This window comes from Perca flavescens, chromosome 2 (assembly GCF_004354835.1).
Source record: "Perca flavescens isolate YP-PL-M2 chromosome 2, PFLA_1.0, whole genome shotgun sequence".
Lineage (NCBI taxonomy): Eukaryota > Metazoa > Chordata > Actinopteri > Perciformes > Percidae > Perca > Perca flavescens.
The window spans coordinates 18,620,380-18,647,430 of record NC_041332.1 but is presented as its reverse complement, the minus strand read 5'-3'; the positions used below and the strand labels follow the sequence as shown (position 1 = coordinate 18,647,430).

Genomic DNA, 27,051 nt, shown 5'->3' with positions numbered 1-27,051 from the left:
GGGGGGTTTTCTCGATAATATATTTGCGAAGAACCTGTGACCTAATCACTAACCTACTTGCTGTTAATATGAAAGGTAGTTAGAGCAATGAGTTGGACTGGTTACTGTTAATGTATTAAATTTAGTGTTTTTCAGTGTGCCCTCCTACATTTATTTTTTCATACAGTGAAAACTCATTGCAGGAGTATGGTAAGGTCAGTCCGCAGAGGTGTTCCTGTACAGCAAGTAGTGTCAAACCACAGTTGCTATTCTATGTTAAGTGCACTTCACTGGCTAATAATAAAGTATTATAATATTAATGCAAATTAGTAAAAGCGTGCAAAAATCATGACAAACATCACTGACTTGAATACATCCCAAATTAATTCACAGGTATTTGATAGAAACCTTTAATAAAAATAAAAAAAATAGTCAAACATGGATTAGCTTTTCTCATAGTTCGATATTTGTATTCAAAATAAAAAGCTTTCCTGTGGAACACCCAGTACAAAGTCACAGCCATTCATTCTCAGTTGTGTTTAAAGGGAGACGATTTTGCATGCATTTAACAAACCCATTTTGAACCAATTTGGCATTGAGCAGACAGTTTATTTATCATGCAAACCATATTATCTGAATGATCACATTTTCATCATCTTGAACACATTTACATGGTTAAAAGGCATCTGCATGTACTTATTCAATGCCTAAATTAAACCAAGAATTCATATACAGTAAAACTCATATCTTGAGTTCTGATGGCTAGCATTTGTGCCAAAAAGCACTTAATATTATACCATTTTGGACAAGTGTACAACCTTAAAACCACTACAGGTGAAACTTTGGAAGGAGACAATATGCTTAATGATTTATTAAAAGTATAAACATTCTAAAACAGTTCGATGACTTCAATGGAGTATTGTCCGACGTCCTTCTTCACCTTCATCTTGTTGAGCTCTTGGAGGCTGCCCTCGATCTTTCCGAGCTCAGAAACCAGTCTCACCTGAGGACACGAAGACATCTTGATAGAACTTTTTTTTTTTTCTCTAAAAAAACTGCTGTAGTCTGGCAACAACCTACTGGCAGGCATACACAACCCCCACATTCAATCTCGGCTATTATAAACCTATAATAAAACCACAAACCATATAATAACAGAATCATGCCAAATGGCTATTTGTACTTTTTGTATGTAATCTCTTGAACGGTATTTTTTTTTCAGAATATTTAACATGCAACCAAGGGGTAGGACTGTTTGTTACCTGAGACTTAACAAAGCTGTGGAGGTTCAGCAGCAAGCCTTTGGCCTCTGGAGTCATCACCAGCACTGTGAAATGGGCATCCAAAAGCAAGCACACCCAATCCATGATCTACAATCAAGTGCAAAGAAAACAGAGTTTGTAATATAATTCTTTTCAAACTTCTTTTTCTTTTACAACCATTTCGCAGGGAGTTTCTATATAATTCCAGTGCTTTTACATGTTTGTTACATATCAGAAGTTTATAAAAAAAAAAAAAAAAAAAAACAGTTGGAAAACTTTATGCTATGAATTTTATGCTGACTGTATGTACAGTGGCTGAACTTCATTCAGACTGCACACAGTTCAGGTCAAAATGTGAGTCTGACTTCCATCACCAGACACAAACTGCACCTCCCTAATTATCTAGTTAGACATTGAAACAGACCTGAGTCAGACTTGGTGATCTCAATCCATGCATCTGTGGGAAAGCATCTTGGGAATATTTTAGGTAAAGGAACTGCAGGTACTGGAGGAAAAGCTGATTGGATGAGAAAGAACATTGTATACACTGTTATTTTTCTCCAGCCTTTAGAATTAGTGTTACGAAAATGTGCAATGAAATGTGTTAACTGAATGAGTGCTGCCCGTTTTACTTTAGGACGGGGGGGAAATTAACAAGCGGTTACTCACAAGAACATGTTGAGAGGAGAGATCTTTTAGGTGTGGGAGGAGGAAAGAGTCGCTGTACGCCGTCTGCAGTATCTCATTTCTATGCAGCTTAAGTTAAGATCTCAAACAGAGTAAATTCAAATCATTGCTCACCAAATAGTTTACAGTGACGCTGTAGAACTGTTGTAGAGCTCTGATACAAGATGAAAAATGTGTCAAATTTTATTTGCATGATAATTAACTTTTAGCTGCACAATAATAGACAAAAAAATGTGACAGAATGCTAAAAATATTGTGTCTGAGTGTGCACTGGCAGGATACAGTAGAACAGCCTTGTGTAATCCCACTGGACAGATCTGTTCTGTTGGAGTTGATGCCTTCTCCTTGTCTTCTGCTCTGGTGCCACCTACACCGAGGCCGTCTGAACGGTCCACTTCAGTGGAGGCGGGGCTGAAACCATTCTGCAAGCCACGCGGGCCACGCTCTCTCGCCATTAGGGATTCCATGAAGGAGACAGAGTCAGGCTCCACGCTCACTTTCTCTGCATCAACATCTGACATACTGCAAGACAAAGGTAGAACACGGTTTATTTTACATTACACCGAGTCAGGCTAATTATCAGATTATCAAACTAAAACTACTAAGCTAAATCCCAAATATATATTACTCTTGTGCCCCCCAGTGGTTGTATCAAAAGGACCCTGTGGCAGAGACATCCATCAGTTTTACCTGATAAAGGCCTTAAGGCAGGCACAGGTGACAGCTTCTGGGATGTCAGGGAAGAACTGCAAGCAGAGCTGACACAGAAAGTAGTCCTTCCTCTCCAGGGCCAGGAGCACAAGGTCAGGACACACACTGTTCAAGACCATGATGGCAAATGGTCAAATTCGTCAGAAATAACACTGGTCGAATTACTTTACCAGTATTTATGAATGCAGTTTGAGTTATTTAATTCAGATTTTCTGCTTCATTATGTAAACCAACTGTTATGAAATTTGCATTAAAATGCAGTTTTGGAAATACATTCTGCAGACTGAATACTGATTAAATAATTTTGAGAATTAACATTATCTTTCAGTTAATACCTTGTTAAAAAAAAAAAAAGTAGCATAACTAATTCCATTGCCATGCCTTACTGACCTGTGGCAGAGGCAGCGAGTGTGCACCAGCTGTGCCAGGCTGCTGGGGGTGTAGAAGGCTGGATCGTCCAGGCTCCGGGACACGAGGGTTGATGCTAGCTGCCCCACCGAGGGCTGCAGGCCCTGGACGTCCGTCCTTGAGAGGAGCACCTCTACCTTTTTCTGGACCTCTTCTACTGGTGCTGTCTACGTTAGGAAATTAAAATGTTTTTTTAATTATAAAATTATTTTTTTTTTTTCTATTTTTAAATCAGTGGTTTCAGTATTTTGCCAGAGAGCCATGAAAAGTCAAATTTTTACCTTGATGAGCTCCAGAATGTGGTCATTTGTTAAACTAGGTGCTGATTGGCTCTTACGGTTTGTTCTCTGTATGGAATGAGAGAAGAATCACACCATAGATGATACCACTGACAGGAACATTACTGGACCATTGCTCTTCAGGTGGCACTACAACACACACACAACTTTAATACACTTTAGTGAATTGCTGATTTGCAAAAATGATGTCACCCGCCACTACAGCTACATATTCCACCAAAAGCCACTTGTGTTATGGTTCTAGCCTGGGTGCATGTTTACTCTAGCAATTCATAAGTTGGGATGAATTGTTTGATGAGAAAGACCTTTTTACATACTAATTTATGTTACCTTTATAGATATATCTACAAATAAACAAACTAGTAGGGCTGGGCGATATGGAGAAAATCAAATATCACGATATTTTTGACCAAATACCTCGATATCGATACCGCAACGATATTGTAGTGTTGACTATTGGTGCTTTCACAAAATATTTATAGCGACGCCGCAGGAAACTGCCGTGACCTAACGCGACACACACAAAGAACGTCGGAGGTGTGTTGTTTTTGACTCTCGGCATGTGGCGGTTGCCACAGCCAGAAGAAAAGTTTTGTTTCAAAAGAAGCTGGAGGCAGCAGAAAAAACACCACTGGCTAAACTATTTAAAAATGCTGGTTTTGCTCAGGACACCCTCGTCTGTCACTAGCAATGATGGCGCAGTGATTAGTGAGGATTCTCTCTGACCAATCAGTAGTCTGCAAGTTTTCACGTCACCTTCTGGTATCGCCTCAGCTCGCTTGGAACCTCGACGGAGGGGATACTAAAAAAAGTACCCGTTAGCAGGTACAAGGGACTTTTTTTTGTAATGGAAAACCAAAAAAGGCAAGTAGAGTTGAGGCGAGTCGAGCAGGTACCATGTAATGGAAAAACGCCATAAGCCAGTTTTCAAGGCAACAGTGTGTTGGATTGATGCACAAGTAATTCAGGCTGCAACCTCTTTTCCATTTATGCAAGTCCCCTTATTTTGCCTCAAACACATATTCAACATACCGTCTTCCTGGTCTCCACTGTTCTCGAAGGATGAGCTTTCTCTTCATGCAGAATATTATTCCAAGAGGGTACAGAAGTGGGAGCTTTGGACTCTGTAGCAGTTAGAAAAACACACTGTACTGAGTAAACATAGAAATTTCCAATGTCAAATCAGTGTTGCGGCATTATTAAGAGCAGCCCACTACCAACTACCGACTACATGTTATTGGAGTATTATTTATTTAGGTTCTCTGGGATCAAACGTTTTTGTTTTATGCACTACAGGAGCAGTACCAATTTGTTTAAGCTCACCTTCAGTCTTGGCCTGCCTTAGTTTTCCCAGGGCGGACGCCAAGGAGGATTTGGGCCACTCATATGGAATAACAGAAAGGGTTTTCCCATGTGGAATGAATAACTTGTTCGAATAACGCCATAGCTAAAATCAAAAAGAAAAATAAGTGAATACAAACAGGAATTAACTGTAAAAGTTAACATAGTTTAACAGTGATAATACAGACTGGCACAACTTGTCTATTTATGAGTCAATATTAAGATTGTAAACTGCCATTAAGTTGTGAGGAGGGACAGTGAACCCTGTCACAGTGGAGAGCAGACACAATGCTCTACCAAAGTCATACAGTCCTCAATCAGCACCCAGCAGCTGGAAGGACAGGGAACCTTGGCCTGCAGTAATAATAACAATGAGGGAAAGCTTGAGTAGGTGTTTCATACATACTCATCAAAGCTCATATACCCTCTGGTAATTGTCCCGTATGAGCACTAGGGCCCTGCTGTTAGCATGGCTAAAAATCGTGAACAGTATATTGTTTCATCCACTGATCATACAACGGAAAGATTAGATTACAATATGTTTGGTGGGTTATTTGCATTTAAAATAGCAAAGCATCCCCACCTGTCCGTAGACTTTGCCCGCCATCTCTTTTCCTGCCTGAAGCGTCTGGAAATTGGTATTCCAGATGCAGAGGAAGTCTGAAAAAAATCAAAGAAGCCATTCAAGAACCACACAGACTTGCATCAGATAGTGGAGTCACATAGCTTCAGGTCATTGGTCTAGTGCATTTATTCCGAAAGCAAGGCCCACGTGTCAAAATTAATGCAATTTAAAATAAATATTAGCCTTAATTAACCATTAATTTAAGTTTGAATAATTCAAAACCTATGAATTTCAACAAAAATAATTGTCGGACACAGCTCTGGTGTTGTGCCTGCTGACTCACTAGAATAGTTTAGTAAAAGCTGTGTAGTACATCCCAGACTGACTAGATTAAGATCTAGTCAGATAAGATCCGTCATGCTTAAAATGGTAATTTTAGGAAATGCTCAGGCTAATTACATCTGAAAATCTGTCTGAGTAGAGCACTTGTGGTCTTCATTTGAGGCAGTGTAGTTTAACGTGAGGTTTATTATTTATAGCACATTTACCTTTCCCAGCTCCGGCAGAGGGGTGTGGAACCCCCACAACAGCTACATGGGCATCATCCAGGACCTGAGCCGATGCAGCCTCCAGCAGGCCCTCTCCGATAGGAAGAGCTAGCAGCAGGCTGCGGGGCATCAGAAGGGCCTGGGCCCCCTCGTCAGCCCCCAGGCCCCGCACGGGGACTAGACTCTGGTACACATGACCGTTAGGGTCTGGGTGGAAGGAAAATGATGAGGCACAAAAGGTAAAAAGGATTATTGAGGCAAGAGATTAGAGGGACCTGATAACACCTATGCTGTGTATCTTGCATGTAGCATCCCATGTTTGTGTAACACAATGCATAACTTAAAATATACCTAAAAATAAATGTACAAGTGTACATTAAGCGCTGTGAGTAAAACCACAACTCACCACTGCTGTGGATTTTGGTTGTGTAAAACACTTCATGGATCTGTAAAGTAACTTGCAGTGTGGAAACCATACCCAAACAGTACAAACCAGCACTGTGCAGGTCAGGCTTTGGAATGTACCCTTTTACACATGTCCTTTTAATGCAAACCTATTATTATTTTTCATGCCACCCACTATGTCGCATTTTAATTCCCAGGTCCACAAAACTAGCCTGTGCTGTCAAACACTGACACTAAGAATATTTTAACAGGAAATGCAGGCTTACAGAGATAAAGCAGGCGGATGTGTCTATCCTTGCAGGAGGCAGAGAAGCTGAGCGGGGAAAGACCAGGATCCTCTCTCTCCAGCCGGTACCTCTGTAGGGTGTTGGGATTCAGTCTCTGCAGGTAGAGGAAATGATCTCCTTTCTGTGGGAAGACATTGACAGCCAAGGCAAACAGTCCTTTAGAAATACCAATAACCAAGAGTTGATGCACAGGTCCATAGAGAAAACAGAGGACAGACAAAATGAGTTATTGATAAAATGGGTCATAAAAAAAACATGCCATTCACAAGCAGGCACATAAGCATGCCCTCAAATTACTTTCCTTTACAGCATAGCAAGTGTGCTTGAAACAAAATTCATTGAATTGAGGTGTAAGCTTTATGTGACTTGCCAAACAATTAAAAAGATGTTACCTGTTCAGTTGTGAAGATGACAACCTGCTGTGACTCAGTCACTATGTTGGTGCTCCACCTAAAGACAAAAAGAGCAATCATCAACATGCCACAAGAGACAACAGGTGAGACACAGCACAGCACTAGAAACCCTATTATGTAATGATTTGAAATGCAATTGTCTATATAAATTGCTTAAATTTAAACATCTCTTTGGGCAGATTCTGAACCTCGTTCTCAATCCGGATTATAAAACAAGGGATTTAATGGGGCTGGTTGGCATAGTGATACTGACCTAATGACTTCTTCTTGAGCTAGGACTTCCTCTATGGGCTGCTGGGGAGCAGAAAGGAGAGAGTCCAGGAGCCTGACAGCTCCTCTCTGGAACAAGACCACAGGCTCCCCTCCAGCTACACAGTGGACCCTGCAGACATCTGATGACACCTGGAGAGAATATATACACAGGAGGCAGGAATGAGGAGGTGTCACCCAATTGAGTGGAATAGGAACAAACGATTACACCAACATCCAGGTGAACAGACGTCACCTCATCAAATATCTTTTGAGTGGATTGAAAGCAAAATGCTCCATCTCATACAGTATGTTAAGTAACCACATATAATAATGTACCATGTTAAAGATTTCAGCAGTGGAAAGAAAAGAAATTCTTTGTTGTTTCAGTAACCTAGCTTAGGCACAATATACATGTTCAATTGGAGCTGATACAGAGTGCTTATTAAAGTGATGGTTTGGAGTAATTTCACCCTAGGGTCCTTTGCACCATGACCTCGAGCCAAACACCCGCCGAGAAGCTTTTTTTCACCTGGGTCGAACATTGGGAGAGTTACCGAAAAGAGAATCAACAAAAATATTTTTTAATTTAACTTTTTTTTTAAAGTAAGTGCTGTAGTATAACTAGCAGGAGACAAGTAATAACTGAGATAAGTTTGGAGACATTACCTTATTTAATCATTAAATTAATAAATATTTTTGTTGTATCTCTTTTCGGTGTAGTAATTTGTAGACGGCCCTACGCACTCGTCTAACTGCAGGTAGCAGCAGCAGCAGCAGAAGCAACAGAGAGCAGAAGAGAGCAGGCAAGTGTTCATAAACTTCTGGTGTACTTACAAACTTTCCAATCAATCGTTTTATGAGTACATAACCTATTTGTACTAGTGTAGAAGTTTGGTATCATTTCGGGCATTATTAGGGGGGGTCATTTACGACATACAAACGTGGGTCCATTAGCCCCTGCGCTAATAAGCTATTCAGCTGATAACGCTACTCTACGCTAACTCTCCCAGCTTCTGGGGGTGTTTGGCTCGAGGTCATGGTGCAAAGGACCCTAGGGTGAAATTACTCCGAACCATCACTTTAACAGTGTGAATAAACCACTATCACCAATTGTATGACACGTCTTATCTCTCTCTATAACAACAGCCTTTTGCCTTTAGACGTGATCAGACAACACATCGTACAAACAAGTTCACTCACGGTTGCTTTGAAGGCCTTATCTAAGAGTATTTCTTCTTCCTTCCAAATTCTGATCACCTTAAAAAAACACACAAACAAACAGTCATTATTTTGGGAGTGTCAGGCAGGTATTTCTGGAAGGTCAGACAAAGTGAATAACAGGTTTATTTTACAAGGACGACATAAATCTGCGAGGTCAAAGATTTAAAAGCGGGTAACATTGTGTTGTGAATAACTAATCATATGGACAAAGCCAATTGAACATTGTCTAATGTACACCTGGTAGACAAGTGGGCAGGAATAAGGAAGTGATGCATAAACAATTCAGAAACACAGCTAGTACAAGTTGACTGAAAAAGCAACATTTCATGTTTTCCCAATGCACTTAACACTGGTAAGTGTGTTGGAGTTCACTACTTTCTTTTATTGTATAGGAAATGAAAACAACTACTTTAGTCTGGTCTGTGTACTTAAGGTAAGAATTGATTGGTTTATTTTGGTCAAATTTCAAATCTGACAGCAAGTGAGTGGGGCTCTGTTCAGATGGTGATCTAGGCAAGCACAACACCACCTTGCCACAACAACAATGAATAAAAGTCTACCTTGCCGTCTGAGACTGCCACATACTCCTTGGTCTGGGAGTTGTAGACTGCTGAACAGGTCAGAGTCTGTCCTTGTTTCACCGTCCAGCTGCTCAACGGCTTTTGGTCTGAAACCTGTCTCACACACACACACACACACACACACACACACACACACACACACACACACACACACAAAACAGTACAACTGTGTGACTAGCTAAGCCATAGTGTACGATCATGAAACAAGCAAGTCAGGGAAATTCTGAAAGATTACATTAACTGAAAAGGAACTGCTTGATGAACTATTAAGTGGTATGTAGCTTTACGTTAGATTAATATGCACACTGTGCCTAGCAATTCAAAGTCATCATTAGTTAGCAAGCTGCCTGTGTCTTGCGCTGGATACAGCTACCGTTAGCTAACATTTGCCCGTTTTGTAGACTGGCATATTGTTTACTAAAAAACGAGCGACCCTTACTTACGATTTTCACGCAAAAGGAATCAAGGTACTATCCCAGCTAACTGAGGTATCTGTCTTGTCTTGCGTTTACTTGACTGTTTTGGTCCTTTCTGCCACAGTTGCTAAGAACAGCCGAGGATGCCAACACGAGTTAAACAGGTCGCACTGATCAGCTGGCCCAGGTTAGGAGAGCCTCCTCAAAACAGACGTTAAACGTTACCTTGTACAGCGTGACGGATCTGGTTGAGTCCGTGACAACGACATGGTCGCTGTCTCTCTCCGCTTCGACACCTTGAATGCCTGAACTTAACAGATTTTGAGCTGGAGCAAGTCCGCACAACGTGTATCCCTCATACAGCGCGGCCATGCTGGACGAGAAGAAAGTGGAACTCGTTGGATCTCGCGAGAATAGACGATTGAACGTCAGAGGCCACCGGAAGCGTTGCTTTCCCCCGCAAGTCCCGTGCTGTGATTGGTTCGTACCATAGACTGTATATTATTAATATTAACAGTCTATGGTTCGTACTGGTTCTCGTAATACATCCCATAGATATATACATACATGATACATCCATGGTATTTTTTTTTTTATTATTAATTTTAAAAGGAATTATTTACTTAATACCTGGCTGCCACAAAACATTGCATGTCATATTTATTTTGTAAGAAGACAAGATTCACAAGATTCAACATGTTTTCAGTAGGCTACCAGTTTACAGCTAGATCTAACATCAGAGTTCCTGTGCAGTGCAGCGAAACTATGGCCGTCTCTCTCTCTCTCTCTTTTAGGTTATCTTTCTGGGGCGAGATGTTTTCCCTTTAGGATAAAACATTTTTTTGCTTGTTGTTGTTGTTTTTTTATTTATCTTAAATATCAGAAGGCGTTTATCCAGGGAATGTGACTTGTCTCTCATCAAAAAGAAGAGGTTTCCTGTGATGAACACATCCCAATAAAAAATATATTTTATGGATGAACAGCATGGATGTATTAGACTATAAGATAACTAGCACCGACCCTCATGTCATCATTTGCAACTACATCGCCCAGAATGCAATTCAGGCCATATCCATTAACGCTTGTATAAAAGGCATGGAGTTCGCCAGTGTATCACAGGGTTTCCCCTAGAAAATTGGGTGGCATTTTTTACTTTTTCAGATATATTAGAAAATTATGTTTTCTGTCAGACAAACAGGCGGCACAAAGTTGTGAAAATGAGTCAATGAATTCGAGTTGGCCACTAGGTGGAGGCAAACAGCCATCAATGGTATAGATACATGAACTGTGTTTCTGACAAACAGCTGCTTTATTAGACTGAGTTGTTTAAATGGAATTTGTGAAGAGCAAGCCGTTTTTGGTATATTTTTTAATGAGATTTAAATGATGTTTTGTTGAGTTTAAATCCTATCTCTGCCCAAAGAATCATAAGCATGTTATAGGCAAATAGTGGCCCATGCCATGGGCCTAACCCTGACAACAGTTTTCACTTCCAAAGCATCAAAGCTTTTGCATTATTTTTCACAAATCTAATAAAAGTACAATCAAAATAATACAATAAAAAGACTAGGCTCATGTAAATCTCAATGAATATACTGTATCTTTGTAACATTTAATACTGCCCCCACATGAAACATGCAATCCTCGTCCTGCACCAGACTGTATGAACAGTTCATTGTGCTGGAATATTTAATGTTGTAGAGAAATACTTTGAGGTAAAACCAACAACTAATTCACCGCTTAAGAGACAATGTTTACTGTACTGGTGATAGCTTAGATTTTCCATTTTTAGAAATCATTCATCCACTGTAATAATGTCAACTTAAGGGTGTCATCTCGAGAGATATATGTTTGTATCCAACTAGTGCATTTGTATAAACTGCAAACTTTTAATGGAAATAGATAATTATGCCTATTAAGCTTTTAGTATGAGTTGACATAGGAATTATGAACACAGGGTAGATGTAACAGATTATTTGAAATAAAATACTCACTGTGTAGAATTGATCACAAATTTCTTTTATTGTTGTAACCACAGTTGTAACCACAGTTAATGTGCTTTAAAGCTATAGTGTGCAACTATTTTATATAAATGAACATCCGTTACATTTAAGCCATTGCCAAATTAGTTAATACAAAGCTAATTAGGCCTATCAGCTCCACAAAACTCTCTCTGTATTTCTCAGTATGGCTATGGTGGAGTCTGGCGACTTCGCGTTCAGAAGCTCGTGATGTGTTTTACGTTACCACTGAGAAAGGACAACAGCAGCTTTGGAGACGAATAGGACTGCTGCAACAGGTGAAGGCATGGCTGAAAATCAGAAGAAGCGGCCACGAAATGTCTCAGTCAGTGTTTGTACTGCTGAAAAAAGACCTACACGTTCAGCAGAAGGTCTAAAATTCCAAAAAGAAAGTGACCGACTGCAAAGACAAACACGGATATTCGGAGAGCGCTGAAAACAGAAAAGGGACTGAGGTCAGACATGGATGTCGCCTTACTGCTCTTGAACAGGTTAGTAATGGGTTTTGTAACGTATTAGGAGTAGAAATTATTGCTATTTAATTTACTACCTAAATGATGTGCTACTAGCAACTGCATTAAGGAGGGGTGGGGGTGGTGCACCATCACCGAAGGCACCCATGAGGAATTCTAAGTAATGACAACAACACTGTCGTTGCATCCAAATGAGGCTGTGATCATGCCCCCACCCACCCACACACACACACACACACACACACACACACAGTTGCTAGTAACCAAGGAGGACACAGAGGATTAAAAAACAAACATTTAATTAATATTAAAAAAGTTACGTGTTATAGCTTTAAGAAATAGAGTTTTGTTCTTCTTTGTCTCAGTGTTTGGTTCCTACAAATCTAGTGGTTATTTATTTCAAGTTAAAGAAGACTGAACAGAGATACAGAGAAAAACACAATGACAACCAGAACACACCAACACATTTTAATAATAATCAAAGAAGGGGTCTCCAGCTGTTTCAGCACTGTGTGATTTCTGATGGAAGTAAACTTGAATTAACTTTATAATCCAGAAAGCTGGGCTCTAGAAAAGAGAAACACACATACACACACAAATACAGAGAACAGGTTAGAATGCTTACACATAATATAATAAAGGAACATATTCTTAATAAGTGTTTCTCTTTTAAAATCTAAGTAACATATCTAGAGAATAAACTGTGGTCAACTGCATTGACATTTTTTTGTTGTTGCTGTTGCTGAAAACAACAGAAACTGTGTTAACAGTGCTTGACTTATGCTAGAGTAACTACTGTCATTTCTGAAACAAATTGAAGGAAATATGAGCTAGTGAGGGCAAATACTTTTGAACCCAAAGGAAAATAAAACACCTGGATCATATACTGCTCCAGCTGTTCTGACAGTGGATATATTTTATGTCCCTTTAAACAGTCCCTTTAAAGTCATTAAAATTTGACAGTTAAGAATAAGCAATTAATAACTTTAATTTTACAGCTGACACTTCAAAGCTGGCGCTGCTGTGAGTGATAGTAAAATGACAAATATACAAAAACAACGAATTAAATAAAATAGAATAAAAGAAAGCCTATCTAGTGTTTTGGCTATTGGGCTCCTTTTTGTGACACATTGTGCTTGTTCATGAAATATTCCTTACCCTCAAAGCATTCAGGGATTTTGAGTTTTCCATCGGTGCACTGGGTTTGCACTGCATAACCACAGTTCCTGGCCTTGTCCATGCAGTAGACTGAGACAATTTCTTTGTGCAAGACTCTGTTAGGACGTAGGTCTTCGATCCAGATTTTTTGTCCTTTGTATAATATCCTTGCTTTATGTATGCCAACACTGCAAGGAGCTGTAAGTCACAGGGAGAAGAAAAACATTATACTGGATATATACTGTAGTGGTGGTTGTACTGTTTTTGTGTCGCTACACAGGAAATTGAGAGGGGTTGGCTGCATTATATTCACCTATCAAAATGATCTTGTCATTTAAGAAGTAATATTTAAAAACATTAGTAGGGGCTGATATTTAAATGTGAAACCTGTTGTTCCCATATAACAGCTGAGGGAATTTGGAGAAGTTTATATTAGTTGGCATCTGACAGTTTCATTTAAATGCAGAGGTCTTCAAATAAGCATTTCAACATTAAAAAGCATTTCCTATTGTATTTAAAGAATAATGGAATTAGGCTGGGATAGAATTATCACTAACAAATGTCCAGTGGGAACAGAAATCCATAAATCCAAACTAGGAAACACATGAACAAACTTTCTTATGCCACACTTTTCTATACAAGCTAAACTCTCAAAACAGCTACAAGTAGGTTTCAAGTCCTTGCCCCACAGGATGACCCAAGAAAGACAGCTATCACCTAATTTGTAATGTAAAACAACTGTAATATTGGTTTTGGCCCTACCTTTGCAGGATGGCTTCTCAGACCAATTTCCATTGTGCTGACAAACAATCTGGAAGCTTCCTTCAAGTACATAGTCTCCATTGCAGCCATATTTGATCGTTTCCATGTAGTCATAGTCTTTCTGGTCGTTGCTTGACATGTAGCCTTTGTCAATGTTCTCCGGTGGAGGGCAGGTCACCACTGTAAAGGGAACAATTTTGTCCATTCATTAGAGAGACTGTACTAATGAAAATGGCTAGACATCATATTGTCTGTCACTATATGGTTTCATATTTTCTTTACTAACTGTTGCCAGTTGGGGTTGCAAGTTGGAGATGGTGAAGACCGAATGTGGGACAATTTTGTCTAATTTTGTTAATTAGTGTGTTGTCCTTTTCAAATCCCACTGTTTTTTAATTATGCCCTTCTAACTGGAGTGTTTTACTTTCCAATAGTGTTGAGAAAACCCCCCATATCCTCCCAAACTGTTTTGCAGACGTTTTTTTTTTCTCTATACATGATAGAGACTTCACACTGTGTCTGATCCCCCATTAATAAAATATTTATTTTATCCAATTATTGAATTCATTGAACCTAACATTATAACTTTTCTAATAATATCTAGCAGCAGAAAAGCCACTAGCCGTCATATCTCTGAGTCAGTAATTACTTAAATTATTGAAATTATTTTGTTTTACTCTGAACAGAGGGGTGGAATCAAATACAGTAGGAACAGTTCTGTTTAATGTATTATTCTGTGATCATCGTAGACTCCTTCTATATATGGTGGTTCAGAAAAACATAATACACATCAAACTATACATAGGTGGACCTTATGGTGAGACTGTTTTCTCATCAGCTGATATTAAGATCAAGAATAAACTTTGAACCTCAGTTTTGTAAAGAAGTTTGACGATCAGAAATGTCACAACAGTACAGTTGCAACAGTACTAGAATACTAACAGGTTGTTTGGCTTATCCTACAGTAACACTTTGAAGTAATTGGTTGTGATCAATAAATACTTCTTGCAATGCCACAATAACTCCTCTTGGTATTATTACAGCAACTCCTGTTTTTCAAACCTTTATACCTCGACATTCAGGTGTCTTGGTCCAGTTGCCACTGACAGTGCACTCTGCTCTTGCGTTGCCAATAACTACGTATGGAGGCAGACACTTGTACGTCCCTCCGACACCATAAGAAATTGTATTCCCTCTAACCGTCTTGTCGTAAATTATCATCCCAAACTGTGGGATTGGAGCGAGACCACAGGACACAGCTACGAGAGAAGAGACATAATATGCCAATTTATATACACAATTATTGCTTGTACTGTATGTGTCAGTTTTTGTCTATTGTCTGTTAGTATGTGTGTATTATTTTGCCTTTATAGCTGCTGGGAATATTGAGTGATAGCGTAGTTGTGGTACATTTCTAGATAACAAACACAAATGTGTTTTCACAGGCCTAATATCAAGTTGATGGACATAATTTGAAAAAAAGACCACAGAAAATTAAGTAAAGAGCAACTGTATGTTTATGATTTCTTATTTATTTTCCTGGTCTTGTGGAAGGATATAGGTAATTACATACGAATGCACTCCGGTACTGATGTGCTCCATGTTCCATTAGCAAGGCACACAGCAGTGCTGTCTCCAGTCAAGGTGTACCTGTGCAGAGCCATATCATTCAGTCAGTTTGTGCTTAGATTGCAAATACATAGACATTACACATTATGGTTGATCTAAATCATATTAAAGGCATTTGAAGCCAAGTATTGAATGATAAGAGGAATCTTAAAATAATGGTCAAATCACAAAATACAAAATAATTTGGTTTATTGGTCACCTTACCTACACATATAAAACACCTAAAACATGTGTTTTCAGGAGATAGCTCCGTTTGTTGTGTACGCTGATGCTTAAATAGTCAAACTGCATAAATGCAAAAGTGGGACCATGAGAACTCAAAGGTATTGGCAGTTGATTGGAATTACACTATGTGTACACTTGCCACCGTTGGTAAAACAGATTACATAGATATTAAATAAAATGTATTAAAATGCTTGCACTTTAAATGGCAGAAGATCCTTACTTGCACAAACCACTGTTTGCCCTGCTGATATGTTATGGACTTAACTGTTAATGAAGATTATGATTTTGTTTTCAGAACTTTCATATCCACTAACAGGATGATGCAAGTAGCCTACATTTTACCTAACATGCTTTACTGTCTGCCAGATTGAACTGTTTGCCTGATCAGAGGTTCATCATTTGCATTTTCAAAAATCCCCCAGTGTATTAGGGACAGCAAGGGTCCGAGAGAGCAAATTACACATGTCAAACAATGAATTTCAACAAGATGTTCTTGCTTTACCCATAATCACAAGTATAGTTGATCGTACTCTGGAACACAACATCCTCATAGTCCAGCTCTCCGTTAGGCAATGGCTCAGGATAGGGACACCTTTTTGCTGTAGTGGAGAATACAGTACAGAGAACATGTGTAAATGAAAGCTTTTGCTATTTAGTTGTTCTGTTATTTATAATGAAAACGTAGAAAGAGATGTTTGCTGTACCTGTCGTAATCGCATCTTCTCTGTTATTTATTTGGCCAATAAACAGATTACTAATAACTTACTCTTTAGTCCTGGATACATATATTTATATGCAGCATAACAGAGAAACATACAGAATATTTGTAAAATAAGCAACATGTGCTTATCTATCTATTCATAGTACAAATAATAGTATGAATTAAAGTATAGTAATCAAAATCTGTTGGAAATGGTTCACATTGCTTTACCGTACATGTTCAATAAATATTCTTTTCAGAATCTACAAAACCATTGCATTTGTCTATGCCACATCAAAAATAAGTCTTCATTTATAGTAAGATTGGAAAATGATCAAGGATATCAGGAATAATCAATGAATGATTGCAGGTAAAATTACACTTTCCTATACAGCTATGACGTACTGTAATATAAAAAGTAAAAGTTTCCTTAAGTAATGTTTGTTTTCAAGATTACTGTTAAGTTTGCAGTACAAGGCGACCTGTCACAAGACCCTAAATTCTCCCTAGAATAATGGAGACCCACGTATGCACATGAATTTAGTTGTCGTCCATTTTCCACTGGCAGCGCAGACAATCTTCCGAGGGCCCGACACGGGGGTGTATCCCTGTTTACAGGACAGCACTAACTCCTCACCGGGGCCAAAGTACCTCTGGAGCCCATCTGACTCAATGTTGGCAGCCAGCTCAGGCCTAAAACATACTGCAAGGACAAATAGAAAATGATATATAGACTCTCAAATTGCTTGAAAAAAATATTTAAGATTTGCGTAATCCAGCCACAAAAGACATTTTGCTAAATCCCAAATGGAGGAAGAAAAAGGAAGAAATAATAATAATTACCATTGTCTTGTTCAGATGTCACAATGGTAAAAAAACAAAAAACAAATGGAGATAGCAGAAACAGAGTAAGCATGCGTTCCATCCTTTGTAGAAAAGTCAGACGCTCCTCGGTTCTTTCCTCTCCTCAGGTTCAAATACTGACGCTCTGTCCCCTCTTTCACTGCTGTTTGTGTTTCTCTAAACAAAAACAGATAAGAGCAGCATTAAGTAACTGATTATTAACAATCCTTGTTTCGTTTTCTGCTTTTTTTTGGCTTGCTTTTTGCAATAACAGACAACATTTTACTGGAAAAGAAACGCCCCAGCAGCGGACTTCCCCTTGTTGCTGCAATATTATGAAACACCAGCCCATTTGGCCCAATTTTGCCATTTCTTCACTTCACTTTAAAGAGCAGAGACACGTGAAAGCTAAAAGAATACAATGGAATGATAATCCATTGCTGACAAATTCATCATGTTATTGAGTTGTAAGAATCCGTATTTCCAGAAATTTCCATTCACCCCACCATTTTTGGTTCCCTTTGCAACACCATAAACAAAAATGCCTCTTACAAAGGTGAAGAGCATTACAAATATTGAGATAACAAAAAGGTTATTGTATTAAATATTGGATTAAAATTCTCTGAAATTAGTGAGGTCTAAGTTACTGTAAAACAAAAGTTGATATGCCATTAAAAATAATGCTTCTCAGGGCGCCTGGGTAGCTCAGCTGGTTGAGGGGAATTCCATATGCAGAGGCTCAGTCCTTGACGCAGCAGCATGAGGTTTCAAGTCCGACCTGCGGCCATTTGCTGCATGTCTTCCCCTTTCTTTCCCCCCTTTCCTGTCTACAGCTGCCCTGTCTATTAAAGGCAAAAATGCCCACAAAAAAAATAAAAAAGTAATGCCTCTCTCAGTGAGTAGCTACAGATGATGATATCAATGTCCAAATTCTAAAAGTTTGAAGTAAACCTATATACTATTTCAAATTAAAGTGTATTTGTTCCACTGCAAAGCATTACCAACGCTATAACAAAACATTTTGTTAATTTGTAATTTAACTGAGCTGAGATCTACAAGGGCAGTTGCTATAATCACACATGCACACAAACTTTATTGTTTACAAGCATGAAGTTAAAACTATACAAGCATGATCTTTTTATGGTCTCACCCCTTGTGTAATTTTGTGTCATTGTCTTGAAGGCATTTCACCACTCATCGCTTCATCGGTTATACTGGCTGATGGGAATAATGGGTCTAATCACCTCTGTGGGTTGTTCACACAGTGACATCACATAAGAGTGGTTAAGGTCACATAGATGTTTTGAGCGGTATCAGATTCACGTACAATTTTCACACGAATAAGGTGTGAATTGGTATTGAATCTCCTGTGAAAGGATGTCAGATTTTGGACCCACGTAGTTCAGGTCTTCAGTTTTTATTGTAACCTCAGTACTGGGTACGGGGGCATGTACAGTATAGTATGTTCAGTATGTGTGTTCGGTATGTATGTATCAGAGTATTGAAAACTACACAGGTTCATCTGGTCATTGACTCTCTAAGGTACCAAACCAACACAATTTTCATTATTTTATTAAGAATTACTTTATTATCAGCTGATACTGACAGGTCAAATAAAATAAGTGGCCTCTATCTTTAACCGTACTGTTACATATTCATTCATATCCATATGTAGGTGTACATGATGTTTCAGGTCATTCTGTGCAAAGTTATGCAGGTCTTGCAGGGCTTGTGGGGCTTGCAGGTGGGGAAGCAGCACACATTGCGATTTCTGATGGAAGGGTTTTGGACCTTAAGTTATACTCCACCTTGCCTGGTTCTAAAAGCAAGAAAAAGAAAGGCAGATATAAAAATGCATGGCTGCATGGGGCTTATTCAAAGCCATCTGTAAGCCTCTGAGAGACTCATTATGTAACATTGTTTTGGGGGAAAGAGCACTGCATTGCCACTATGCAAACATGGGGATAGGGACAAGCTGTGCCAAAACTCAGTTTTGAGTCAAATATCCTGAACCCTTTATTATCTAATGTATGCTGTTATACCGTATATACAGAAATACTTTCCCATGCCTATAAACATAGTTAAATTTTTCTAAGAATTTTCTTAAGTGCTCATGGTTCCTAAATCTAAATACAATTGAATACAGTTGTATTTTTAATTATCTGTCGAGCATCCAAACCTCAACAGGTGGAACTAGAGAGGTTTGAATTAGATTTATCCAGCTGACAAGAACTTACCCTCAAAGCACTCTGGGATGGGGAGGGTTCCATCGTTACAAGTGCTGGCCACAGGGTAGCCACACCTCTCAGCTCTGTTCAGACAATAGAAGACAACATGTTCTCCATGGAGGACTCTGTTGGGTTTCAGGTCTGAAATCCAGATCTTCTTGGCATTGTAGAAGATACGGCCTCTTTTGATGTCAACTGTACATGGAGCTGGATGGAAAAACAGAGCAATTAAAGCGTGTTTTCAGCAGACATTGCAGATCCCCTCAGTCGATTATAACATTAGTATCGGGTTGAAGCTAATTTTAATTACCACTTCCAGGTTTGCATGAAAGCAGTGCTGAAAGTTAAGAAGAGTTTAGCTCTAGTTTCTTTTAATGAACTGGGGGGCTGGAGACTCCCTCAGCTTATAATGCACAGAAACAATATGAACATAATTACAGAAATTTAGCACTTTTACCAGATTTTAAGATCTGATGACTCACCTCTGCAAACTGGCTTGGAAGACCAGTTTCCCGTGTTTTGGCACTGTATCTCAGCCTCACCATCCAGAATATAATGCTCATTGCAGGCGTACTTAACCTTTTCCTTGTAGCCATGTTGTCTCTTCACAGCAAAGGTGATGAAGCCATTTGGTATGCCTGTTGGGATGGTGCAGCTCACCTCTGGGATGATCAAAAATGTAAAGAGGTATTATGTGGTAGTTACAAATTGCAAAGGGTATGCTGTCTAAAAAAAGACATTATAGAAAACATTGGAAAAAATGCAAATGCAGGCAGGCAGGCTAGTTTCATTGTGGCAAATCCTATAGATTTGATTTGGCCCATAATCACGAAGACGAGAAATAGATGAAAGAGGAATGAATGAATGAATGAATGAATGAATGAAGGTTTATTCGGTTACTAAACATAAAACATAATATAAGTACAGCAAGTTCATTACAAACAAGAAAGAAGGAAGACATGGTTAAAGAATATGGAGAACAATGACACTTTCACACTGACACTTGTCTGCGTACCTTGGCACACCGGTGGCTCAGTTGCACTTCCATCAGCCATGCAGGATCCCCTCTCATAACTTGGTGCCTTAGGCGGGTTACACTCGTATGTCCAGCCTTGCCCATACATGGTGGTGCTTCCAGTAACTGGCTTATCATGGGTAATTCTTCCATCTCTAGGTGGCTTGGGCAGCTGACAGTTCACAGCTGGAAGAAGAAAAACAATCACGCTAGAGTTTTACTGACATCAACTCTCCCTTTTATGAGGTTTTTTAACATTAATATGAGTTCCCCCATCCTGCCTATGGTCCCCCAGTGGCTAGAAATGGCGATAGGTGTAAACCGAGCCCTGGGTATCCTGCTCTGCCTTTGAGAAAATGAAAGCTCAGATGGGCCGATCTGGAATCTTGCTCCTTATGAGGTCATAAGGAGAAAGGTTACCTCCCCATTCTCTGCTTTGCCCGCCCAGAGAATTTGGCCCACCCATGAGAGAGAGACATCATGGCTTTCAAACGAGCAAAGTGGCAGTTGGTCAAGGCCACACCCCCACCCTTCACCTTGCCCCCCCTCTCTCCTCCTCAATAGCTTCAGACACAGAAATGGCACATACTAAGGAAAGCTCATTGTGGGACTGGCTCTAGTGGCTGTAATTCTGCACCAAGGCTGAATTTCAGGAAAGAGACTTCAGATACAGTATTAGGGGACCACTAAGGTCTATATAAAAGAGACTTCAGATACAGTATTAGGGGACCACTAAGGTCTATATAAAAGAGACTTCAGATACAGTATTAGGAGACCACTAAGGTCTATATAAAAGCATCCAAAAAGCAGCATGTCATAGGACCTTTAAGAATGCAAAATCCACATTAATGACATTATAAATATACTTTAAAATGATATGTATACTACCTTCTAAGGAACAAAGTGAGTTAACCACCTTTAAATATACTCTACACTTTTACATATCTATATAAAAGTGTTGTGCATACTGTCAAAAATGAACAAGGCAAATGTCTTGTCAAAATAACTTATTATTATACCATAGTATAAAGTATACATAGTAACAGAAATTAAGCATCAATAAACAAATAGAAGAAGTATTTCCTAGTTAAAAATGTTAGTCTTTGGAAGTTGTGTTTTCTCTCCATTGAACAATGTGTAGTTTGTTACCATTTCCACTATGTATATTTTCCTCCTGTACCTTTACAGAGAGGTGGTGGATCACTCCAGGTGCCATCATGTAAACACCGGCTCTCATTGGCTCCTTGCATGACGTACCTGACAAAGTTCACATTATTCTAACATATATTATTGTAACCACACCTTGTAATGATTTATTTGGAACTTTGAAGTGACTATAAAGTGACTTTAAAGTGACTTTTTGACACTTGACTTTTTCCTTTTATCACCATTTAACCTTACCCGTCATCACATGTGTAGTTAAGCACACTGTTGAATGGAGCCTCTGTCCTTCCCATTGTTAATGGCTGCAGAGGTCTAGGGATTGGGCACATCTTAGCTGTATAAAAGATGGTACAATTTTGAATCCAAATCTCTTGTAGGTTATAATCACATTATTCACAATTCACAATATTATAGTATATATAAATATTCTAGGAGCACCAAAATGTGTTATTTTTGTCATTGGTATATTTTTAAGGTCAGACTATATCAGTGTTTGAAAACTGATATTCCTGTATTTTGGAATATATGTGGCATTATATGATTTTTTTTAAGAAAGGTCAGCAGGAGCACAATACATAAGCCTGTTTTTACTCCCATCTTGCTCATACTTTCTACTTTGGGATGGTTGTAACAATTTAAGAAAGCAGTTCTAGTGTTGCACTTCTGCATCATTCTGAGTAAAAGGGACACCAACTACACTATTTAAAATGTAGTAGAGTGAAAGTCCCACCCCAGTAAACTCACGGGAGCATGTTAGGTCAGACTGTGTCCATTCTCCTGTGTTGGTGCAGGTAATCCTTCGAGGGGTCACTGTTGAAGGCAAGTACCCCTGTCCACATGTGAGGGTCACCTCTTCTCCAAACTCATACACACGTTTTAGGGTCAACTTGTCAATCCCGTCAGTGACAAGAGGTCGGCCACATACTGGTTAAAGACAAGAAATATAATATGACAAATACACGGGAAGATTTCACAGAATAATGTTCCCAACACAGCAACACTAGCCATTCCTTCATAATCCATTGTGTAGATTAGAATGTTGTGAAAGTTGTGCACACTTTACTTTTGATGCAACACCATCAATCATGTGCAAAAGGTACACTAGATAAGAAAATGCGAATACATAAAGGACCGTGATAGCAAGTCAAACAGGAGTACTTGCAGTACATTACCAAAAAGCCAAATAGTAATTTCATGCTCAAATACAAATGAAGCAATTATCCTGCTCCATTTTACCTTTAATGGATGTTACAGTGGTGTATAAAGCTACTTGGCAAAGGACCAGCAAAGTCAACGTTGAAGCCATCTTCTTAGGAGTGAAGTCTCCTCAGTGTCCCCTGCGTCTGGGTGGAGATGGAGTCAACATAAGGGCAGCTGGGTAAACAGGCCCCCCTGATAATAGCCTGCTCCAATCAGATGCCAGTGTATGTAAGCTCCTATTGATCGAGCACAAAGGTCTTAACTCCTGCATATTTACCAAAAACTTGATCAATATCCTTCATATTGTACTAGAGCCAGCAGCTTGATATTCACACACACACACACACACACACACACACACACACACACACACACACACACACACACACACACACACACACACACACACACACACCGAGAGAGAGAGAGAGATTTTCAATGAACATTACTGTGTTGTCCTTGTTAGTACAATGTTCAATGGCTGTTTGCTCTAATGAAGCAGAGAAACAACATTACAGCAATAAAACCAATTAACAAAGGGCCATGTTGTGTATGTGCTCTAGTTTGGGTTAACAAAACTTGCTTTTTGGTTAGGTTAGGAAAATTTAAGAGGTGCATGTTAAAAAATAGAAACTCTGTGACCTGAATCATAATCACTGAAGTGATGCAATACCTAACTAGGTCAAAGGATTTGTTGATAGGAAGTAATATTGTGTGTCCTTAATGGGTGGATTCAGCTTTGCAGATATGCTACATTATTTGAATAAGATATACATCATGGGACTGCCAGCTAAAAGCTCTTTTAGTATTGTTCTTTCTTAGGCTGCACTGCTGCTCATTGAACCTCGGGGAATTAAGTAAACTTTTTAGAGATAGCAAGCAAGTCAAAACAGCAGGTGAACCTTCCCTGTTAGTAAATGTTTAAATGGGAAGAAATGTAACCCTGCTGAAGCAAACACCAGCAGTAGTTTGTGTAATAAAGGAATCCAGTTGAAGACATTCATAAATACAATAAAATATCTTTTAAGAGCAATCATCACAATTAATTAAGCACATTATCAGAGACAAAGACTGTGAGCTTAAATGGAAACTAATACTATGCTGTTAGTCAAGCAGGAAATGAATCTGCTTGTTTTTAAAGATATGGTAGGCACTCTTAATTTTTGGCTTTGTTGGGCACAAATTGCAAAATAATCTTTCAGCAAATTGTAATTCTAGTGGTCTGAGAGAAAACTAGACTTTTGCACCTCCTCTCGGCTCTGTTTTCAGGCTTTAGATAATCTAGCGTGATGGGAGACTTTGGTCAATCACAGGTCATTTCAGAGAGAGAAAGAGAGAGCGTTCCTATTGGCTGTTCTGTGCATGCATTGCCCGTGTGACAGAGAGGGGTGAGGTAGAGCTGCAAGAAGAGGTCACTCTATTTCTAATTCTGGCGTTTTTTTTGTTGCATTCTACTCACTGCAGCTTTAATAAATTATGAGTTTAATAAGACTGATACACTGCAGTGCCAGTGGCCATATAAAATGACACATTCTGGACTCCAGGCCTGATGCAGATATGGTTGGTGGCATAACCAAATGCTCAGGCATAAGCATTTCTTGGACAGTGTGCAATTTCCAGCGGTGATATATCAATATCCCATATTTTCTCTCTATAAAGTTAATTTTTAAAGAGGGTTTATCTTTTGTTACAGCTTCATAATAATCATACAGGCTGAGTATTCTGAAACACAGAAGCACAAAAAGAGTAAAGCAACTCAAACACAGCATACGTATGTGCCGAACTGAGAACTGTTAACCGTTTAATGTAATGTGCTATGATTCCACACGATGGCGCTCCCCATACAAAATTCCTGAAGCGGGGCCATGAGCCTGCTCCCTCCCACATACAGTTAGTGTGGGTCCTCCTGTTGCGTGACATCAGCCCAGGCGGATTGAAAAGGAGGAAACAGTGCGGAGCAGCGTTAAGTTAACACAAAGATACTTAGACCACGAGCAGGAAGTTTGTCTAAGAAATAAAATTGGCCTGTTCGTGCCACAGCTATAGGCTACTAACGTTTTAAAGGAAGAAGCATATTCTCTCTCTGGTGTTTGGATTGACGGATTAAAATGTAGCTCCTCATGCTTGAAACTATGATAATATGCAAAAAATGGCATCATTCGGGCAAAAATAACACATTGATTTAAAATCCACTACAGACTTCAGCAATTCAGAGATCCCTGTTTATGGCTTGAGGGTTGCCAATTAAAATCCTGAGAAGAGCTAAAATTGTAGATGCAATCTACAATGCTCTGTGTTTAATAAAGAATAGCCTACTTTATATGCAGAAAGGTCTATGTTTTTTTTTTTGATGGTTTAAAAAGGTTGGTGTCTGTCGCTTTCATGTATCGTTTGACAACAAGGGCATCACAAAGCTCTTTGTGACTGAAACTGAGATTAAAGGCTTAAAGGGCTGTTTTTATGGCAGTTTGAGAATTGTATACACTCAGTTGCCAGTTTATTAGGTGACCAAAGCTAATGCAGTCCAGCAGCCTCACAATAAAACCTACCCTCATACAGGTTATACAATTCATTTGTTGAAACAGTGAAGTGTTGTTTAAACTTCACGGTCTGTGGCTTGTGGTTCTGTTGAATTGCGTTACGTAAAAGCCTCCTGAAAGGCAAATATTTTGTCTAATTTAGGCTAACTGATACTACTAGGGTGGACACTCAAACACAGCCTTAAAAAGTGATTCTCAAAGTGGGGCCCTTGACAAGTTTTATAATATCATGATATAAAAAACTGTATTTATTTTGGATTTATTCTAGTTGTAGGCCCTATTTATAACAAAAGCCTTCATAGTTTAAAAAAAACCCATATTTTTTAATATTTTTTAATCTATAATAGTTTATAGATTACATTCTAATCTAAAACATAGGCCTACATTGAACCTGTAAATATGCTCTACATGTCTATTATCTTTCTAATACATTGCTGTTGTGTTGTTCATTCACATAACTAAGATTGGACTATAGACGTGTAAAAGAAGAGCTACCTGAATATATTCCAAGGGACAAGAGGGGCTCCCTGGTATAGTCTTTATCTTGTAAGAGATAGTCCTTTGTCTGAAAAAAAAGATTGAGAAACTCTGGTTTAGGCTACATACTAATCTGACTGTCAGTGACTATCTTGTTTATGACTTCCACTGGCTAGTCTCGCATTGCCAGATCTATTCACTGGCATTCAATACTGGATGACTTATATTGATCTCAGTATACCGATTTTAACATACCGGTATAAGCATATTAAATTTGGTCTCCAACTGGAAGACAAGAAAGCAGAATTTGGGAACAACAGTTTAATTATCTTGGTAAACTATTTTATACATAAATGTCATTTCTTGAAAACTATTCCTGTATTTGCTGCATACCTAAACGAAAAAAATGCTGTACAAGAAATATGTCAAATGTTGTAATAGTCATAAGGCCCTGTCTGTGTGACTATCTATGTACCTGAATCCCTGACTGACCACTTGTGTTTTTTAATAAAAAAGACTATACACTGGCAAACAGCAAAATGCAGGATATTTGTTATCTGTGTCTCTCCTTGAGCATCTTAAGCTAAAACAAATTTACAGAGTCAACATCCTGTATGCCTACCTTTGAGTGTAGTTTTAGTATGACACTTTATACTGTGTAGGGTGTGGACTACAATTTATGACAGAAGGCTTTACTCCACAGCGCTGTGGAGATAGGTCTGGCAATGACAAAGCTTTTTGATTTCTCTGTAAAGAAATTATTGGTATTAACTTTGATTCAATGGCAGGTAGATTTTGCTTGCTCTGCATGGTTTTCTGGGTTGACTGTGAAACTTAAAAACAAATTCCAAGTGCTGCAAAACAATGTTATTCGCTACCTATTAAAGCCCCCCTACTCATATAGATAGGGAGGAGTTTACAAGAGCTGGTCTACTACCTGTACATCTAAGAGTAGAACAACTTAATCTGAACCATATGTTTAACATTGTCATAATACTAGGGCCAGCATCTGCTCTTGCATAGTTCTTAGAGCTACTAATGCAACTAAAAATTATTTCTTTTACACTGGTATCATGGCATGGAATAGTTTGCCTAATGCTACAAAACTCCTAACCTGACTCCGCCAGATGGATTGCTTCGCATTTGCTCGGCATATCCGTCTGAGAACATCGAGAATAGCCTCTTTCACAATAACTGACTTGAAAACAAAATCACTTTTATTTTGAAGGTAATGACCGGAT

General features: G+C 38.9%; 3 protein-coding genes across 3 annotated transcripts; all 3 read right to left on the bottom strand.

Moving 5' to 3' along the window:
• Positions 1-375: 375 nt before the first annotated feature.
• Positions 376-9,807, bottom strand: nol11 (nucleolar protein 11). The gene is made up of 18 exons (XM_028597765.1): positions 9,601-9,807; positions 8,939-9,052; positions 8,358-8,414; positions 7,159-7,307; positions 6,885-6,942; positions 6,472-6,613; positions 5,801-6,007; positions 5,271-5,347; positions 4,670-4,793; positions 4,379-4,470; positions 3,329-3,394; positions 3,030-3,214; positions 2,619-2,744; positions 2,211-2,450; positions 1,911-1,989; positions 1,666-1,758; positions 1,242-1,349; positions 376-982 (listed from the first exon to the last, which is right to left on the bottom strand). The coding sequence occupies exons 1-18, from the start codon at positions 9,745-9,747 to the stop codon at positions 869-871; spliced, it is 2,178 nt and encodes a 725-aa protein (XP_028453566.1). The 5' UTR covers positions 9,748-9,807; the 3' UTR covers positions 376-868.
• Positions 9,808-12,151: 2,344 nt separating this feature from the next.
• On the bottom strand, positions 12,152-17,496 carry LOC114548209 (beta-2-glycoprotein 1). The gene is made up of 8 exons (XM_028568021.1): positions 17,187-17,496; positions 16,870-17,046; positions 16,146-16,242; positions 15,363-15,439; positions 14,860-15,048; positions 13,790-13,969; positions 13,028-13,225; positions 12,152-12,436 (listed from the first exon to the last, which is right to left on the bottom strand). The coding sequence occupies exons 1-8, from the start codon at positions 17,266-17,268 to the stop codon at positions 12,372-12,374; spliced, it is 1,065 nt and encodes a 354-aa protein (XP_028423822.1). The 5' UTR covers positions 17,269-17,496; the 3' UTR covers positions 12,152-12,371.
• A 1,399-nt stretch (positions 17,497-18,895) lies between these two features.
• On the bottom strand, positions 18,896-22,899 carry LOC114562507 (beta-2-glycoprotein 1). The gene is made up of 8 exons (XM_028588909.1): positions 22,830-22,899; positions 22,338-22,517; positions 21,831-21,927; positions 21,610-21,686; positions 20,430-20,615; positions 19,897-20,076; positions 19,424-19,621; positions 18,896-19,005 (listed from the first exon to the last, which is right to left on the bottom strand). Exons 1-8 carry the CDS (start codon positions 22,897-22,899, stop codon positions 18,896-18,898), a joined length of 1,098 nt encoding a protein of 365 aa, XP_028444710.1.
• Positions 22,900-27,051: the final 4,152 nt, after the last annotated feature.

Bases quoted from the DNA above. Each gene is read 5' to 3' on its own strand.
- LOC114562507 (XM_028588909.1), bottom strand. From the start codon at position 22,899: ATGGCTTCAACGTTGACTTTGCTGGTCCTTTGCCAAGTAGCTTTATAC. The intron at 21,928-22,337 runs GTGAGTTTACTG...TCTTTTATACAG, and splicing joins GTCTGACCTAACATGCTCCC to CTAAGATGTGCCCAATCCCT. The intron at 20,077-20,429 runs GTACGCAGACAA...TGATCATCCCAG, and splicing joins TGAGCCACCGGTGTGCCAAG to AGGTGAGCTGCACCATCCCA.
- LOC114548209 (XM_028568021.1), bottom strand. From the start codon at position 17,268: ATGGAACGCATGCTTACTCTGTTTCTGCTATCTCCATTTGTTTTTTGT. The intron at 17,047-17,186 runs GTAATTATTATT...TTGTCCTTGCAG, and splicing joins GACATCTGAACAAGACAATG to TATGTTTTAGGCCTGAGCTG. The intron at 13,226-13,789 runs GTAGGGCCAAAA...TGTGACTTACAG, and splicing joins TGAGAAGCCATCCTGCAAAG to CTCCTTGCAGTGTTGGCATA.
- nol11 (XM_028597765.1), bottom strand. From the start codon at position 9,747: ATGGCCGCGCTGTATGAGGGATACACGTTGTGCGGACTTGCTCCAGCT. The intron at 6,943-7,158 runs GTCAGTATCACT...TTTTGTCTTTAG, and splicing joins GCTCAAGAAGAAGTCATTAG to GTGGAGCACCAACATAGTGA. The intron at 6,008-6,471 runs GTAAGCCTGCAT...CCTTCCACCCAG, and splicing joins CATCCGCCTGCTTTATCTCT to ACCCTAACGGTCATGTGTAC.